The sequence below is a fragment of the Talpa occidentalis genome, unplaced genomic scaffold (assembly GCF_014898055.3).
Source record: "Talpa occidentalis isolate TD23 unplaced genomic scaffold, MPIMG_talOcc4v2.1 talOcc4.9, whole genome shotgun sequence".
Lineage (NCBI taxonomy): Eukaryota > Metazoa > Chordata > Mammalia > Eulipotyphla > Talpidae > Talpa > Talpa occidentalis.
Window position 1 is genome coordinate 117609033 of NW_023605305.1, and position 18784 is coordinate 117627816.

Consider the following 18784-nt stretch of genomic DNA (forward strand, 5'->3'; position numbering starts at 1 on the left):
TCCAGAGGCACCCGGCAGCAAGGTCACACGGGTGAAAGAAAACCACGCGTGGTACTAAGTCGCGAGAGCCGGCAGACACTGGCTGCGAGTCAGTTCCAGAGAGACTCGGCCCAGCTCCCAGCGAGGGGGCGGCCGCCGCCGCGGGCAAGGTCGACAGCAGGAAAACCAGAGGGAGGAAGAGCAGGTCGAGGCGCCAGGCCAGCGCTGCCCGTTCACGGCCGAGGCGGACCTGCAGGGCCTGCCGCGGCCTCGCGCTCAGCTCAGCGCTGCCCGGGCCGGTACAGCCTCTGCAGGGCCACCTTCATGTCCCGGTTCCTCAGACAGTAGATCAGGGGGTTCAGCGTGGGCGTGCAGATGGAGTAGAAGACGGACGCCAAGCGGGCCTGGGCCGGGCGGTACTGGGAGGCAGGCCGCAGGTACACGGAGCTGCCCGTCCCGTAGAACAGGACGACTGTGGTCAGGTGGGAGGAGCAGGTGGAGAAAGCCTTCCACCGGCCAGCCACCGAGGTCATGCGGGCGACGGTGGAGACGATGCCCACGTAGGAGAGGACCGTGAGCGCAAAGGCACTCATCATGACGCAGCTGCTGACCGTGAAGTGCACCAGCTCGTGGAGGCGGAAGTCGGCGCAGGCGAGCCTCATGACCGCGGGGATGTCGCAGAAGAAGTGCTCCACCACGTTGGGGCCGCAGAAGGGCAGGGAGAAGGTGTTGGCCGTGTGGAAGGCTGAGTACACGGCCCCGCTCGCCCAGGCTGTGACGACCAGCTTGGAGCAAAGCCTCTGGCTCATGGTGGCCCCGTAGAGCAGGGGCCTCTGGATGGCCAGGCAGCGGTCATAGGCCATGGCCGTGAGCAGGAAGCACTCAGTGGACACCAGCACCAAGAACAGGCAGAGCTGGGCCACACACTCCGGGAAGGAGATCTCCTCAGAGCCGGCCATGCCGCTGACCACGGCCCTGGGCACGGTGACCGAGGTGCAGCAGGCGTCCAGGAAGGACAGGTTCTTGAGGAAGAAATACATGGGCGTGTGCAGGCGGCTGTCCCTGGTCACTGCCACCATGATGGAGACGTTCCCCAGGAGGCCGAACAGGTAGACGAAGGAGAAGAACAGGACAGCCGCCACCCTCAGCTCCGGGCCATCCACAAAGCCCCTGAGGATGAACCAGGTCACTCGGGTGTGGTTGGACGTCTCCGCCATCCTTGAAGGTCCACTCGGCTGGGCTGGGTGCCTGGAGCTGCAAGAGGAGAGCGGCTGGGCCTGGTCCGCACGGCCCCTGTCAAGGGGTGACATCTCTGCAAATGGGAGGTCCTGGTCAGGCCAGCCTGCCTTTACCCCGGGGCCTGGGTTGGTAGGTTTGCTTGCTGATGAGGGGGTGCTGGGGAGACAGGCGGTGAGGAGTCTACTCCCGGTCACCTTCTCTTGGCCTCTTCTTCCCTGCTGCCCCCTCCTCCGACCGTCCCTAACATACTGACTTACCCAGGGTCTTCTTGGATCAACTTAAAAACAGCACTGCGGAGACACCGGGGGCGTCTCCCTGGGGATGGACATGTCCGCTCCAAGGGGCTGCCTGGCCCCTCAGCTTTTCTTTCTTTCTCAGTGTGTCCCTTTGGACAGGGTGGTTTCTGTGCACATGGTTGCGATGGGCCCATCACGAGCAAAGGGATGAGTAGCCCAGCCCCATGGCCGGCTCTGCAGGGAGCTGACGGCCTGGACGTGCCCTGATCTCTCAGCACGGGTGTGCTTGCTGGCAAGTCGCTATCGTCCCAGAATTGAGGGGGAGAGGACGCCACAGGCTGGGGCCAATCTGGAGGTAGTTAGAATGCCTGGTGGGCCCTGGGCAGCTGCAGGGTGTCTGCTGGAGCTTCCCGGGGCCAGACACGTCCATGTGTGGGAAATGGACGGCTGTGGCCAGCTCACCTCATGATGCTCCTGTGCAGCTGCCGAGGCCTTCCCCGCCTGGAGCTCCTGGGGCCTGCGCAAACACCTGTGAGGGAGAGGCAGGGAGACAGGTAAGTGGACACGGGCGCTGTGGGGAGCTGAACCTCCTGCCGCCCAGCACCACAGGGTGCCACCGACACGCTCCTGGAACCTCGGGCAGGGAAGTAGAGCCAAGGAGGAGCCCCTTTGGTTGAGTTCCAAGTAGACACGGGGCCACAGGGTGGGCGTGAAGGCCTCGGGAAGGGCAGGAGCCAGTCCGCACCCTGGCAGTGCCCACCCATCTGGCCGTGGGCCGAGCAGGACAGAGCCCCAGCACTGCCCTTCCCAAGCTCACCGCGAGCGACTCGGGCAGGCGTGTCTCGTCAGGAGGGCTGCGCCCAAGGCGCTTGTTGACATTGTGTGTGGCAAGGGCAGGGCCCACTCCCACCCCTAAACACCTACTGGAGGCTCCGCTATAGTTGGGGCTCCGGGGCGTCCACTGCTGTCGTTCAGCTCCGCCCTGGACACAACCTGGAAATGCAATGAAAGCCAAAGGAAAGCAAGTTGGCTTCTGCACGCGAGCAGGTCACACCCGCCCTTCTGCAGCTTAAAGATCAGATCACGTGGTGAGGACACTGAAGGTGTTTAGCACAAAACTTAATAGCCGCCCCCAATATTGAGGTGCCCAGCTCTAACGTCGGAATGTACTGGCCGCAGGCGCAGCAGCACCAGGACGCCAGGACCGGTCTCCGTGGGAGGCGCGAGGAGGGCCAAGGGCCCTCTGAGGACACATGCGCCGAGTCTCCTGCCACTGAGGAGGAGACCGGGCAGCTCTGAGGCCAGGGGCGTCAAACGGCCTGTGGGTCAGGACGAGCCCTCCTGACTCGAGGTGCCGAGTCAATCGTGAAGATGGGCCTCAAGACCTGGGGCACATGTGGCCAGCTCCTGACCCCCAGGGACCCCCGTCAGAACCCGACGCCCTGGTTGTGTAAAGAGCCGAGCGAGGCTCTGCCGCCTGGACAAAAGGCGTTTCGCGGATGAAGCCATTGGATAAAATAAATTAAGTCATCTTAGATATTTAATTAATCCGGCAGCGGACGCCATGGAATTTCAGTTCATGAAAGTGTGTAAATACCTAAATGGATTTGAACTATCAGCCGCCATCCCGAATGACTAAAATCAGTCACTCATGGAAAAACTAACTTTCTCAAAAGCGGAAAATGTCATGAGGACCGACGTTTAACAAGCACACGTTCAGGACCCCCAGTGCTCAACGCAGTGACCTCCACAGCGGATGCGAGTGTGTGTCCAGTGCGATTACGGAGTTATCACTGAATGAAAGTTACTAAGATTAGCAAGCAGGCGGCGTAAGGAAAATAGTTCAGACTCACGCAGATCAATCAAAACCATGTAGCCCGGTTCCTTGGTGGCCCCGAGCGGGCAGACGACCCGGGCGGCAGGCTCTGCGAGCTGAAGCTGACAGGCCAGGGTGTCGCGGGAGCCGGGGGAGGATGAGGGGAGGGGGCCGGGCAGAGCAGGCCCGAGACAGAGATGCGGGCCCCTGCCCCTCTTCCCTCAGACCCCGCGGAGGCACCAGCCCGGAGCATCCTGGGTGTGAAGCCAGGGTGGGCGGTGAAGGCCCCAAACAGCAGGGCAGAAACACCTCCAGCCTTTCCTCCGAAGCTGCTTTTGGGACGCGGCAGACAGAAGTTTGCAGCTGGGGCGCAGCAACAAGGTCCTGAAGCCTGAGGACGCAGGCCCCCAGTTCAAAGCCCAAGCTGGCCCTCTGAGTGGCCACCGAGCCAGGCCGGGTCCCCAGCTCCTCAGCCGGGAACGCTCCTTGTCCTCAGCCCCCAGCAGCTCCCCACTCCCCTTCCTCCTCAGAGAGGGCGACTCGGGCAGCTCGAGGAGGCGGCCTCCTGGCCCGCCAAGCTGATTTCTCTTCTCTGACAGCTGACGTCATGCTCCGGTCTGTGCCGTCGGAGGGGACCCGCTCCCGGGACCCCCCTTTGGCCACTTCACTGCTCTCAGCTGGGGGTGGGGGGTTATTATCTGAATTCCCAGAGGATTTTTTTAAAAGGCGGCTCTTGACTGGATATTTCATTTTCATTGCGCGTGGTCCAGCGCCTGGAGACGGGACGGGGCCTGGCCTTACATCCCGAACAAAATGAATACGCACGAGTCACAGCTCTACTGCGAGGCCAGCCCTCGCCCAGGCGTGGCCCACTGTCCTCCCCCTCGGAAGTCAGTCAGTTTCTCTCCCCACCGGCCCCTCCCCAGAACCTGGACCCCAACTGTAATTGTGTGAGCTGCGGGGACACGTGTCCCGCTGTGTCCCCTGAGATGGGTCACTGGCTGGAACCCTGGACGTGCACAGGGACACGGCCGGTGGCAGAGTGGACAGCGCACAGTCAGCGTGTGCCCAGGACCATGAGGCCAGCCTGGAGCTCAGGGAGCGGCGCCTCGGCCCACAGAGCTGGCCCTGGGCCAGTGTCCGTGCTGGTGGCGGCCACAGGGCCATGTTGGGGTCTGCCTACCTGTCCCCATGTGCCTGGCCCTGTGTCGGGGCCTCGGTGCCAAAGACTCCGTGGCTGGGCCTTCTGGGTGTCCCTGTGTCGCTTGCCCAGCCGTCACTGAAGACCAGAAAACTACTTAATTCGGTAGATTTGAGAGAGGAACAGCACAAGATGCCGCCTGGACAGGACAGGGCTCATGGGTTAATCTGAGACCAGAGAGGTTTTCTCAAGAGAGTGAGGCCCGGCCTGAGGCCCATGGGGTGAGAGCCTCTTCTCCTGGCCCGAGCCTCGGCCATCGGCGTCCCACGCCCCCACACAGCCGGCTTTCCACAGGACGCACACCGCGAGGGCCCCACGCAGCCTCCGTGCCCCGGGCGCAGCTTCCTAAGGCCCCTGGAAACACCCCCTGCCGTCCGGTCTGAAACACCGAGGCTCCCACACTCTTCTCTCCACGGGGCCCCCGGGCCGCCTTCACGGCCTCCGCTGGGCACTCTGGATGACCCTGGCCACACCTCCTGTGCCCCTGTGCCGACAGGCTGCCCTCCTGCCCCCCTCCACCCCAGGGACCCGCCCGCAGCCTCACCCCTCCCTGCCAGGCAGGCGGCAGCCAGGGCCGAGCGGCCCTGTGCCCCGGGGAAGCGCTTACGTTCCCGCCGAGGGGCCCCGGGGGCAGCTCTCCCTTGGCAGCTTCGCCCCTGCTCTGCTGACTCCTGTGTCCATGCTGGGTGCCCTGAAGCCAGGCCCTGTCTATGCCAGCCCCGCCGCCAGAGCCGCGCGGCCAGGACTGCACGGAGACCCCGGCCCTGGAGCCAGCCCGAGCGGGAACGGAGAGCAGCTCCCGGTGAGTGCGCAGGAAGGACGCGGAGCCTCGTTCCTCATTTGCCCCCTCTGGAAATAAAGACGGATCTGGGGGCAAAACCACCTCACACTTTTTATGTCTCCGCTTCCCGAGTTCAGGGCATCTGCAGGGGCGTGTGGCGGGTGGGCCGTCCCTCCCTTGCACACCACAGGAGGTGACCGGGCGGGGCGGGGCGGGGGTCTCCCCACCATTCCCTCAAAGGCTCTGGTCCAGCCCACAAGCTTCCCCAGAGCAGACCCCGCTGGGCGCCCCCCCTCCCCCCCCCCGCAGGAAGGGCATGTCTTGCTAGAGTCAGGACTCACCTGGCGCCCCTGGCTTCAGCCTCACGCCCCCAGGGTCCGGGCATCCAGCAGGGAGGGTGCGGAGCCTTCTGGAACAGCCCGGGCCTCCCAGCCGCTAAATAGCAGCCCCCTGGCCTCATTCCACACTGGGGGGGGAGGGGCCGTGCTCCGCCTTCCCGGGAGCCTGCCCGGGCTCCGGGGCCTGTCCCCGCTGGGGGGCTGTGCCTGTGCTGGGCTTCCAGGGCCGCGGGCACCCCTGATTAGAGGGAACTTGGGAGCAGCCCCGCGGGGAGGCGAGCTGCCAATTACCGCAGGAAAATGAAATTAATCCCCAGGGCCCAAGGCGACAAGCCAGGTAGTTGGGTGGGGCCCGCGTGAGAGCCGTGGAGGTGCAGGGGGGCCCAGTGCGCGTGGGACGGGGGTGTGAGGGGGCGCAGGCACACCTGTGTGCCCTGTGGTGTGGGTGTGCATGCGCAGATGTGCGCTCTGTGATGTGGGTGTGTGTGATGTGGGCGTGTCTGTGCACACGTGTGTTACGTGTGGCGCACAGGCTGTGTATGTTACATTTGATTGATTCTTCTAACCTGACGACCCTTCACACCAGTGCTCCGGAGTGTGGAGCAGCCGTCTGGAGGCCAGACAGAGTCGGGCTCGGTGACCTCACACCGCGAGTGTCCGTGTATCCGGCTGTGACCCAGACGGCCGGCCGCAGGGGCTGTCCTCGGCCGTCTCCTGCGGCTCCCCGGGCGCTGGTGTGGCGCCCGGCAGGGTGTGGCACCCCCCTTCTGCAGAACAGTGTGGCACTCTGTTCTGCTGCTGGAAAGACCCCCTTGAGCGGCCTCCCTCCCGCGGGGGCCAGCAGCGGAGGTCCCCAGGCAGGGCACCTCCTCCCCCGCCTGGCTCCCCCTCGGCAGGCGGCCCGGTGGGCAGCGGGTGGGGTGGGGCTGCGAGGGGCACGCGGGGCTTCAGGCGCCCTTGGAAAGGTCTCTCCTCAGCGCAGCTGCCGAGACTAAGGGAGTGTGGTTGGTTGGATTAACCCCAAGTCGTCCAGAGCGGAAAGTAGGGCGGCGGGGGTCCCCAACGAGCACCTCAGAAAGAACGTTGGCTGCTTATGGGGGGAGCGGGGGCGCGCGAGCCCTGGGACCGGCTGTGTCAAAGCGGGGGAGGAACTCGAGGGGCGTCCTGCTTCCCGCAGGGATCCAGCACTTGCGCTCAGTTTCCCTCCAAAAGGTTTTGTTCAAATGACCTTTGAGTGGGACCCCACGCACCCCCGCCAAGAAGCAGGCGGGTGAGGACAACAGGTCCAGCAGTCGGCCCGATGCGGAGGAGGCCGGGCCCCAGGGCGGCGCCGAGGTCACTGCCTCTGGCCACCCAGAGCCGGGCCGGAGCGCCGGAGTGTCACGTACACGCGGTGACTCCTGCGCCACCAGCAGGCCACGCCGCCGCCCGGGCCTCCAGCCGAGGGGTCATCCAGCCACTTGAGAGGTCAGACAAGGCTGCCGCTTGCACCCCACGAGCCGCGCACTCACACGTGTGTGCACACACCCACACTTCCACTTGGGCACGCAGGCGTGCGCACACATGCACACACGTGCACACACATGTACAACCACACAGACTCACGCACGCACCACACGTGCACACACTGCGCACACTCACCCGCCAAGCCGTGGCCCCCGCCGGGCCGCCAGCCAGGACGGCACCAGAGTCTTCGCCAGGAAAGACTTTAAACACGACACGGAAGGAGCGGCGGGCGCCGGCGCCGCTTCCAGTCCGGGGCCAGGACTGCAGGGGCCCGCGAGCGCCAACCTGCCCCGGGTCCAGCCCGCCGGGCACCGCGCCGGCTCCCAGCCCTGCAAAGGCGGCCACGGGGGCTGGGGCACGGGCCCCTGCGCCCTCGCCTCACGCCCAGCCCCCGGGGCGCGCTGGGCCCGGTCTCATCTCCCCGCCTGTCCTGAGGGGATGACCGAGGGCCATGGGGGAGCCGCGCCCCAGCCCCGAGCTGCCCGGAGCCGCCCGCGCCTGCAGAGTGCCAGCGGGTGGCCTCTCGGGGCGCCAGGCGGGACTGTCCCCAGGGGGCCGCGCCTCGGGGACGGGCGCCTGACAAGGTCTCCGCAGCAGCGCCCCGTCGCGGCCCCGCATCCAGGCTGCTCCCCCAGAGGGCGCCGCGTCCCCACGGGCCACCACCGTCCCTGCGCCCCAGTCTGCCCTGGCCCTCCTGGGGCGCAGAAGGGCTCGCAGCTGAGGCTCTGCTCTTCAGCCCCCCGTTTCTCTGCGCACAGGCGGGGGTCTGCGGGGTCAGCCCGCCCTGCGGCGCCTCCTGCTTCTCCCCTTGCGGCCCGGCCGCTGGCTTCAATCAGGACGCCCCTGCCCAGCAGGCAGCAGGGGCCTGGGGCCCTGTTACGTGGGGTGCCCCCCAGGCAGCGTCAGCACCCCTGGGGCCGAGGGGCCTCGCAGGCGCCGGGCCCAGGGGAGCCCGTTTGGCAGGCCTCGGGGACGCGCCAGCCCCCCAGCCGGGCCGCGCTGACAGGAGAGCCCGCGGCCTCGGGGCACGGCCAGTTGGTGGGGCCAGGCGGAGCCCCTCCCCGCCCGCCCTTCAACCCGCGGCCGAGGCGGGCGCTGGCGGCTCCGCCCTGGGCTCTCCTGGACCCCCAGGGGCGGCTCCTCCGACTGCGAGCCCTTCCCGGACCGCCCGCCGGGCCCAGAGGACTCGCCCCGCAGGGGCAACGCGCCCCTCAGGCTGCCCCGCGCGCGGGCGGGTGGGCAGCGGGGAGGGGCCGCGTCCTGCCCTCCGCGGCCGCGAGGGTGACCCGTCTCCGTGAAGGGGAAACGCCGGCCTCGGAGCCCCTGCCGGCCGCGGCGCGAGGAGTGGGTCGGGCCGGCCGCCCCTGCTCTCAGCACACGGTCCACCCGCGCCGGGGCCGTCCGGGCCGAGCAGCCGCTCCGAGCAGCCCCGCCGGGCGCGGGCTCGTCCCCGCCTGTGGCTTCTCCAGCCGGGCCCGCCGAGCCCTGCGGGCGCTGCCGCGTCCGGACGGACCCGAGCCCACCCCGCGCTCCTCCAGACGCGGGGAGCCGTGGTCCGGGCAGAGCCACCCCGCTTCGTGGGACGGGGAGGGCAGGCGCGCCTCCCGCAGCAGGACCCGCACCCCTCACCCCAAACCGCGGTTATCGAGCTTCGGGGCTAAACTCGTTTCTCTTTTTGTGAAAGAGGATTTTCTTCAGAGACGTGCGTGGAATCTAGACGCGCGGCCGCGGGGTGATCCGCAGGGGAGACCCCTCCCCGGGCCGTGCGGCCAGCACCCCGCCCTGCAGACGGCCACCCCGAGCGCGGCGGCCGCTTCCTCCCGAAGGGCTTCTCCGACGCCCCCACCGTGGACGCGGCGTGTGCGGGCGTCTCCTTCGCCATCTATGCGTTGGGCCTCCCGGGGAATCTGTCTGTGGTCGTGGTGATCACCAGGGACGGCCGCCTGCACACCCCATGTACCTCTTCCTCAAGAACCTGTCCCTCCTGGACGCCTGCTGCACCTCGGTCACCGTGCCCAGGGCCGTGGTCAGCGGATCTGAGGAGATCTCCTTCCCGGCGTGCGTGGCCAGGCTCTACCTGTTCCTCGCTTGCGGCCACCGAGTGCTTCCTGCTCACGGCCATGGCCTGTGATCGCTGCCTGGCCATCCACAGGCCCCTGCTCTACGGGGCCACCATGAGCCGGGGCCGCTGCTGGGGGCGGTGTCCGGGGCCTGGGCAGGCGGGGCCCTCTACACCGCCTTCCAGGCCATCAACACCTTCTCCCTGCCCTTCTGTGGCCTCAGTGTCATCCACCAGTTCTTCAGCCACATGCCCCCCATCATGAGGCTGGCCTGCACGAGGCCTGGAGCTTCATCGACAGCAGCTGTGTCATCCTGGGGGCCTTCGCCCTGACCCTCCTCTCCTACCTGTGCATCGTGTCCACAGTGGCCAGGATCCCGCGTGCACAGGGCTGTCGGCAGGCCTTCTCCACCTGCTCAGCCCACCTCGCCACCGTCCTGCTGTTCTGCAGCACTGGCAGCTCCACATACCTGCGGCCCAGCTTCAGCTACTCACCCCTCGCCAACTGCCTGGCGTCCACCTGCTACTGCGTTGTCACCCCAACCCTGAATCCCATCATCTACTGCCTGCGGAAGAAGGACATGAAAGTGGCTCTTAAGAAGGCGTTTCACCAGGCACAGGGGACAAGGTGAGCGTCTGCTCAGCGCACATTTCCTCACATACCAATCGCGGCCCGGCGGGAAGCCAGGGCAGCCGGTGCAGCGAGCTGCTCTCCCTCGTGTTCCTGCGGCCACCGGGCCGGGCTGCGTGTCTGCAAGAAACGCGGGCACGCGGGACCTGTCCCCTGCTGAGACGCAGACACGCCATCCGTGCCGGGCACCTCCTGTTCCACGTGTGGAGACGCACTGTGGTCCTAAAACCACCTTCCTGTGAAATGAAAATGCCATAATGGATTTAGGCCACTGCAACAGAGAAGCGTAAAAACTTTCAGTATCACCGAGTGAGCATCTAGAGAAAGCTCAACTTCTTGGTTCCTTTTCTCCTCAGATAAGGAGCCCGGGGCCTGCTGTGGCCGCTCTGTCGTTGGCTGCTGTTTGATGTGCCGGTCCACCCGGTGGCTCATCCAGCTGTGCGGTGTGACCATAGCACAGCTACAAAGCCCCAAGTCGGCTCCTGTGCAGCCACTGCTGAGCTGGCCTTCCTCCCTGGACATTCACCGCTGACCTAGCTTGAGACAGCACCTCATGCTAGAGCAGGGCGGAGGCTGAAATGGGCCCTCGTGGGCACAGCTGTCCAGGGAGATGTGCCCGTGCCCCTTGGTCCTTGACGCCCTCCCGCCCCCGCCCCACTCGCCTGTCAGCACTGGACACCCGGAGCCCGCACAGGCCCACCGCAGGGCAACTGTCTTGCAGATCCCAGGGTACAGACACATTCCTGGCCGGTGCGCCTGCAGCCACGCGGTGTACCCCCAGGGCTGTCCATGGGAGCAGCGGGGAGAACCATCCTGGCGCTGGCAGTGGCTCAGACATGCTCCGCCTTCTGTCTGTGTCGAGGTGGCAGCCTGGGCTGCTCCGTGAGGCCCAGTGAGGCTCGCAGGGCCCTGCGCCTGGTGGACACTGTGGCTGGAGCCCCGGGCGCGCGAGGTCGCGCAGGTGCGCTCAGATGCACAGGGCCCCCCTCTGCACCCCAACAGGAGGCCCCGCAGGCAGACACAGCACAGCCCGGGGAGAGTGTCCCCTGGAGATGAAGCTCCACCCGGCAAGAGGCGGCCAGCCTAGTGTGGCCCCCGAGGGCGTCGGGGCCGCGGGGGCGCCCACTGCTCCCCCGCCTCATGCTGCCCCTGGACTCTTGTTGCCTCTCCCTGGGCAGCGTCACCCGGGCCATTGGGAGCCCGACTTGGAGGCGCCTCCATGCTACCTCGAGTCCGTTTCTCCGGGCTGGGCCAGGCATGCGTTGTGTCCACGTGCGGCGCGGCCCAGACGCGGCTCCAGGTGAAGGAACAGGAACCGTCCGAGTGACCCCGCGGTGTCCAGCCTGTGTTCCTGACCCAAAGGCCGCGCAGACGAGGATCTGACTGCAGCGACTGAACTCCCCGCGGGCCGCTGCGTGAGGCGGGGGCGGCTGGGCCTGGGGCAGGGCGTGAGGGTGGGGAGGAAGGGCAGGGGCAGCTGGGCGGGGTGGGGGGGGCAGAGTGGGGAGAGCGGGCTGCTCCTGCACATTGACTGTCCTTTGTCAAGTGTCTTTGTCCTTGTCTGGGTCGCGGGTTGAGCCCAGAGCTCTGGCTCTGCAGTGAAAAGGCAAAAAAAAACAACAGAAACTTTTCTTCGGGATGCCAGCTGAGGCACATGCGAGGGATCCCCTGTGCTCCCTCTCACGTCCCACTCCCCGACTCCCTCCCCCTCGCCCCTCCCCTGTGCTGACCTGTCCTTGCAGAGGGGGCCCAGTCCAGAGGTGGGGAGGCGGCACCAGGAGGGGGACCAGGGGTCGGCCCGGGCCCTTGTCGTGCTCCTCCGCCTGCCCTGGGGCTCCTGTCTGCTGGGTGCATGCAACAGTTCGGGGCGGGTCCTGGTCTCCAAGCCACCACCTGGGCACATGTTCGGGCCGTCGAGTCACTCCACAGCAGCGCGGCCTGCACGGGCTGTGCCCAGACTGTAGTGAAGACGCAGGCACAGGGCGGCGTGTGGCCGTGCCAGGGCATCCCCGTCTCTGCACCCCTCTGCCCCCTGCTGCCCACGTGCTGTCCTGCGATGACACCCGTGGACTGGATGGGCGCCCAGACCCCTGCTTCATGCTCAGCGCCTGCGGGAGAGGCCACTGGAGTCAGCAAAACTGCGGCCATCACGGAGCTCAGGCCGGCTCCCAGCCCGCAGCTGTGGCTCCAGCTCGGGGCACGCTGGGCACTCGCGCTCCCACATCCACTCACCTGGGCGCAGGCGTCACTGTCTGCGCATCCACATGCGCTGGCGCTGGTCCATGACCTCAGCCAAGCAAGCAGCAACCCAGGCCCCCACAGCCTGCTCCCTGAGCCCCTAAAGGACACCCCGCCTGGGGCACTGACCCCCACCTGCCCCTGCCCCCCATGCAGAGTGGGAGGAAAGGGGGTGTCATCTCCCGGGAGGTCTAGGTGTCCGAGCATCAGGGGTCACAGTGCCCACCGGCAGGGTCCCCCAGGGACAGGGAAGGGGTCGTCCTCCAGGCCAAGGATGGGGGACATAGGGGCTCCCAGGCGGGCAGATGGGCCGCGGCGTCTGTCCCCCTAAACAGCAGCCGCAGGGAACCCCAGAGTTGGGTGAGGCGCCAGGCGCCTTCCCGTCTGCAGCCATAGCCTGTCCCCACTGGGCAGTGCGTGTCCCTCAACCCAGCCTCGGCCCAGCCCCTCGGCCCTGCAGACGCCCCTAACCCCCATCCAGGGCCACCTGGCAGAGCCCTTTGGGCACAAACGCGACCATGTTCCCATCACAGGTCAGAGGCGACTGTCACGACACTTGGCTACTCTCAGTCTGTGTCTCTTTCCTTTAATATCTAGTCCACTAGTTCCCCAGAGTCTGTGACCCTGGCCGAGTCCAGGCTGTCCCTTCAGATGGACCAGAATGGCCCGAGGTCACTGGAGCAGACGTACCTGGTCTCGCCGGGCCCTTCTCTGCTCAGGGCCAGACTCGGGGGAGGGTCACAGGCGTGAAACCCTTCTTTTCGTGTGATGCTTTCAGGGTGCTCGCGTCTCTTCACCTTTCTTCCTCTCAAATTAAAAGCAACTATGAGTCCTCATTGAGACACACATGTAGGACCCCCCCGCCAAGACCAGGGGTGCAGCAGGGACCCCAGCTCCCCCTCGGGGGTGGGGATCCCTGAGGGCCATTTCTCACATCCAGGTATTTTTACTTTTCTGCTGAAGCTTCAATACAAATCAAATTTTAGCACTAAAAAAAAATTCCCTGATTCTGTGTTTAAGGGCATGGAGAGACCCCCGGGGCCAGGGCCGAGTCTCATGTTGTCACCGCTGGGACCTGAGTCCATCTCCGGCCAGGGGGGACCCACACACCCAGCAGACCCCTCCTGAATCCCCCTGCTCCCCTCAGCAGTGGATCTCAGTAGCTCTGCCTGTTCTGCTCCCCGCTCTGTCTCTGGGGAGTCCTCTCACCCCCACACCTCTGGCCTGCACCCCAGTTCTTCTGTGCATAAATAAATAAAATAAATCTTTAAAAAATAAAGGTATGTAAATAAGCCTCTCAGTGACAGAGGTGTAAAGCCATTATTTCCAATTTTATTGGAAATGTTATTTTAGTATTGATGAGCAAAACAGAAAACGCAGAGTGGATCTTCCAGACACGGCAAAGCCTCCACGCGGGACTCTCCCTCCCCCTCCCCTGGGAGCCTCAGTCCACAGGCGGAGATTTGTGTTTCAAGCAGGGTCGGGGGGGGGGGCACCCCAGGGACTGTGCAGGACAGAGGCTGGGGGGGTGACCTGTACTGAGGACGGTGAATCTGGACCCCTAAAACTATACCATCTTGTAGTTCAATGTTTAGAAATTTAAAAAAAAAAAAAAAGAACATTTAAATGGTCTAGTAGGTTCTAAAAAGGAAAGGCATAAAAAATAAATAACTTTTTTAAGACACATAAACAAGTTCACATCCCAGGAGACCAGCCCCGGCTTTCTCACTCCCTTCTGCGCAATTTCTCCTCCTCGCCCCCCCTCTTTCCTTCCTTATTTCCTTTCATACTGTGCCCCGCCCGCCTCCACGCCCCGTCCCCCCCACCAGGCCGAGGGGTCCCCCGGGGTGCAGCGACTTTCCCGCTCCCTGTGGACGGGCTCATCCTGGCACTGACGCCAGAGCCACCCGTCCCCATGGGGTCAGGGGTTGATGGGCCTGGGGGACCAGGTCTTGCCCGCGGGGCCTCCTGGACCCTGGCTCGCTGACCCCGGGGGCTCATTACCGGGGCGCTGGGAGCCCTGGGACAGGACAGCGCAGGGAGGCCCCTGGGGGGGGCACGGGCGGGCGGAGGGTGAAGACCTGGCCCGCAGCGCGTCTGTCTGTCGGCGTCGGGGGCACAGGAGACAGTCCGGGCTTGGGAGCCCTGAAGGCATGGCCGTCGCCAGCCATGGACCGACCCTCCCGCCCTGACCACGGACACTGACCAGCCCACCCTCAGGCACCCTGCTGGGCGCAGCCGCCTGGGCGCAGGGAGGGTCACGAAGTCTCGGCTGCTGCGGTTGCAAGGCGCCCAGGCCGGGGGGGGGGCAGCGCTGTGTGAGGGGGACACCACCAAGGCCCCAAGGTGAGTGACCGCACAGTGGGGTGGCCACAGGTCCCAGGCGGGGGGCGCCCCAGACGGGAGCAGCCTCGCAGGGCTGGGGTTGGACGAGCTCCCCTGCAGCAGGGACAGTGGCTGTGACCATGGGAAGTAGCTGCAGGAGAAACCACCTCAGCTCCTCGGGTTAGGGAAGGGGTAGGACAATGACCTGGAGGGCAGCAGCGGGAGGTCACCCTCTCAGAGCTTACGAGCAGGGGCGTGGGCCAAATGGTTGTCAGACAGCGATTAAGGGCGGGGACACCCCACCCACTGCCGTGATGAGGGAGGTTGGCGCTCACCAGGAAGAGACTTGGGGCCATCAGTGTCCACTTGGTCCCAAAATGGGCTCCTGGAGCTGCGACTGGCCAGTGTTTTCTGGTTACTGGGGTCTGAGAACCACACAGGCTGGCTTTGGGGTGTCCTTTACTGTTCCTCTTCCTGATGTATCTTGGGCGTCCACTCCAGGGAGGTGAGCTGACCTGGGGCCTAGGGACGGCAGAAGAGGGGCCGGGCTCAGGGTTTCAGGGGTTTCCATGCACAGGACGTGGTGAGACGGGAGGAGACTGCTCAGGGAGCTGAGGTCAGTTGAACTCTCTGCCCTTCGGCATCTCCCACAGGCAGCGTGGACAGTGGCGGCACCTGCGGGTCACTGAAGCTGGAGAGCCCGAGCAGAGCAGGAGCTGAGATCCCTGCAGGGGGACGCTGGACAGAGCTCAGAGAGAGGTCAGTGGGGAAGGACAGCGCTGGTCACCTGCAGAGAGACATGGAGGGCCCAGAACTGATGGATGGTCCTGGCACTTTATTCCTCTAGACGTTCATGCACTGATGGCTCAGGTAGTGACCAATCTCACGGCCGTGACAGAATTTGTGCTCCTGGGGTTCCCCACCCAGGGAACCATGGGCTTCCTGCACCCGCTGCTCTTCTCCCTGGTCTACCTGTGCGCCCTGCTGGGGAACGGGCTCATCGTCCTCATCACCACCCTGGACCGGCACCTCCACACCCCCATGTACTTCTTCCTGAGGAGTCTGTCCTTCGCCGATCTCTGCCTCATCTCAGCCATAGTCCCCAAGTCCATAGCCAACTCCCTGAGGCACAGCAGCTCCATCTCCTTCCCGGGCTGTGTCCTCCAGTTATTCATGATGGTTTTTACAGCAACCACAGAGATGCACCTGCTCACGTTGATGAGCCTTGACCGCTATGCTGCCATCTGCCACCCCCTGCACTATGAGGTCCTCATGAGCAGGGACAGGTGTGTGCAGCTGACAGCTGTGTCCTGGCTGGGTGGGGGTCTCGATGCTGCGATGAACACAGCTGGAACCTTCTCCTTGTCCTACTGCGGGTCCAACGTGGTCCACCAGTTCTTCTGTGACATCCCCCAGTTATTGGCTATTTCCTGCTCAGGAAATTTACTCAAGGAACTAGGCCCCATGCTCATTAGTGTGGTGTTTGATTCCTGCTGTTTCATTTTCATCATCATTTCCTACGTCCACATCTTCTCTGCTGTCAGGAAGATCCCATCCACAGAAGGGAAGGCCAAGGCCTACTCCACCTGCCTTCCCCACCTGCTGGTTGTGGTGCTATTTGTCTCCACTGCATGCTTTGCTTATCTAAAGCCAACCTCAGAGACCCCGTTCATGTCTGACCTGGTCATTTCTATGTTCTACACGGTGGTGCCCCCGACCTTTAATCCCGTCATATACAGTCTGAGGAACCAAGCCATGAAGTCGGCTGTGGGGAGACTGATGAAGGGGAGACTCACCAACAAGTAGAATCAATCTCCACTTTCTTTGACTAATCCATATTTTGCAAAAGTCTCCACCCATGAGTTCTCATCTTTTAAATAAAATCTTCCCCTTAGGACTTAATCTTTGCAACAGGGTAGAGAGATTTTCCATGGAACGCCTGTGCCACAAAGCACAGGGTCTCGCCAAGCGATAGTCTTCACCAGAGAAGTGCCTACGTTGGCGCCTCTTAATTATCTCAACTTCACAAGTTTCATCTTGGTTTCTCTCGGCATGTGGTGTGGCCAAGTGTGTGTCACATGACATCACGCGGACCATTGTTACTCCCCTGAGTGTCTTACAAGTTCTGTCGCCCCTTCACCATGGGACCATTCATCTTTCTGTTCTCTCAAATTCTGGTTTCCTGGCATGTCCCGTAGGCGTCATCGCGGATGCTCACCTGTGGACATTGGCTCTTCATTGTGGACACGCCACTTTCCTGTGTGTCTCTTCTTGGGGAAGCTCATTTCCTTCTCTGACAGCGAAATCGGTATGACCCGCCACTGTTCTCTTCATACTGAGGCACAGCAAAATCATATTGAGGCCTCCAAATACTGTAATAAGAGTAAAGCTGCCTTGGGCCTCCCCAGTGCTGCAGTGGGTTGAGCACAGTGCTGTGAAGCTGTCCGCAGCCTCTGCAGCATGGGTTCAATCCAGGTCGACCAGAGAGATTCCCACATGGCGCTGCAGACCCCTCCTGTCTCGCCCGCGGCTCCCCCAGCACTGTATTTTGTCAGTCGGCCTGTTCTGTTCCCCGCTCTGTCTCTGGTGGATCCTCTCACCCTCCTGCACCTCTGGCCTGGTCTCTGGTTCATGTGTAAATAAATGAAATCCTAAAAAAAAAAAAAAAAAAGAATAAAGCTGCTGTGAATGTCCCTGTGCAGTTTGATGTGAATATTTCCGTGTAGCCTGTGACGATGACACAGACTCTGGGAAGGCCGGATCACGTGGTAAAAGCACATTCAGTTGGAGTTTGACTCTAACTACCTTCCACAAGGGCCCCTCACGTTTGCACACCCCAAGCAGTACGTCCAGTTCCTGACACTCTTTTCCTGAACGGCGTTTGGCCCTAGTGCTCCTGGGGAGCCAGCAGGTAGCAGGTGCCGGCGAGTCGGCTCGGTGTGCGGGTCTCGTGACAAGGGATGTGACTCGTTCTCACCTGTTCAGAGCACACGGCCCGTCTGCTCTGGCGAAGGGTCTGTTCAGATCATTGGCTCATTTACTGGGATTGCTGTTTTATTGCTGAATTTTATAAAAGCTTTCTGTATCTGGTAAGGGCTTTTAGTCAATTGTGTCTTATATAAATACTGCCTCCCATTTTGTGGCTTTACTCCTGATTCTCTTGGTATTTCCTTTCAGGGGAGTTTTCCATGTTCCTGATTCCAGGCTTTCAATCTTTCCTTTCACGCCTCCTGTCTCTGGCGCATGTCCACGAGGGTCAGCAGGGAGAGGTTACGTAGACTTCCTCCGGGAACATCTAGGATTTATGCGCTAGAGTCTAATATCCGCTCCTGATCCATCCAGAGTTGTATCTTGGGTACGCTGCGAGGTCAGAACCCACAGTGAGATCTACCACAGCACAAGGTGGAGGCGGGAATCGTGCAACCACTTCAGAGGTCAGAGGGAATAGTCGGCAAGGTGCAGCCTCCATTTGCAGTTAAAACTCCTCTGACTGACACCGAGACAGGGAACACTTCCAAGCACGGTTTATGGAGCCTCCATTACTCTAAATATCCACATCGATGACAAAGACACACACAAAAGGCCACTTTCTCTGGTGAAAAAGGATGCAAAACTATGCAATAAATGAGAGCAACCACAACAACAGCGCACTGACACGAATATGTGCCATGAGAGGGAACGAAATTTATGTTGTGTTGCATTTAAACCATCGGCCCATGAGGCAAGGGAGAGAGAGGAAGGCGCAGCTGCAGAGTCGCGGGTGGCGGGAGAGCTGCGGGGCCAGTTGTGCTGAGAGAAAAGGTTTGTGAAGAGAAAAGGCTGCGGATCGCAGGCAGGCAGGGGCGCCCCAACTGGAGTCTACAGCACAGACGCCAGGGTGGCTCCGCACATGAAGCGTCAGAAAGACACAGCCCACGGGATCTTCTCAGCAGACGCAGAGAAAGCATTTAAAGAGACTCCAGATCCACTGACGGTGAGACCCTTGAGCAGCCGGGTGGACGCAGAGTCTACACAGGATGAAAGCTGCGTGTGATGCAGCCCCAGCTCACAGCATCCCCGGTGTGAGACCCGAAGCTTTTCCAATAAGATCTGGGCCTAGGCTGGCACGTCCACCCTCACAGCCACTGTGGACGACAGCGTCTCGCAGGCCAGGGGCAGCCTCTAGGCAAGAGAAAGGCACCCAGTGAACCCAAAGTGGAAGGAGGAGAAGAAGAACAATTGCCTTCTCGATGACATCTCAAAAGAAGAAGCCCCGGGAGTAAACTCCATGAAGGAGGGAAAAGACAGAGAACAGAGGAAGACATCGTCAAAAGGAATGGAAACACAGGACGTGGAGAGAGAGTCCCTGCTCGCGGGTGGAGAGTCAGCTGGTCCACACGGCACCTCCCCAGGGGATGCTCGGATCTAATGCGGCCCCTACAGAATGAGTGGCCTT

General features: G+C 63.0%; 1 protein-coding gene and 1 pseudogene across 1 annotated transcript; one reads left to right on the top strand and one right to left on the bottom strand.

Moving 5' to 3' along the window:
* Positions 1 to 260: 260 nt before the first annotated feature.
* Positions 261 to 1196, bottom strand: LOC119236954 (olfactory receptor 1052-like). The gene has a single exon (XM_037500885.1). It carries the CDS (start codon positions 1194 to 1196, stop codon positions 261 to 263), a length of 936 nt encoding a protein of 311 aa, XP_037356782.1.
* Positions 1197 to 5150: 3954 nt separating this feature from the next.
* LOC119236955 (olfactory receptor 10G4-like) lies at positions 5151 to 11113 on the top strand (annotated as a pseudogene).
* The last annotated feature ends 7671 nt before the right edge of the window (positions 11114 to 18784 follow it).

Bases quoted from the DNA above. Each gene is read 5' to 3' on its own strand.
- LOC119236954 (XM_037500885.1), bottom strand. From the start codon at position 1,196: ATGGCGGAGACGTCCAACCACACCCGAGTGACCTGGTTCATCCTCAGG.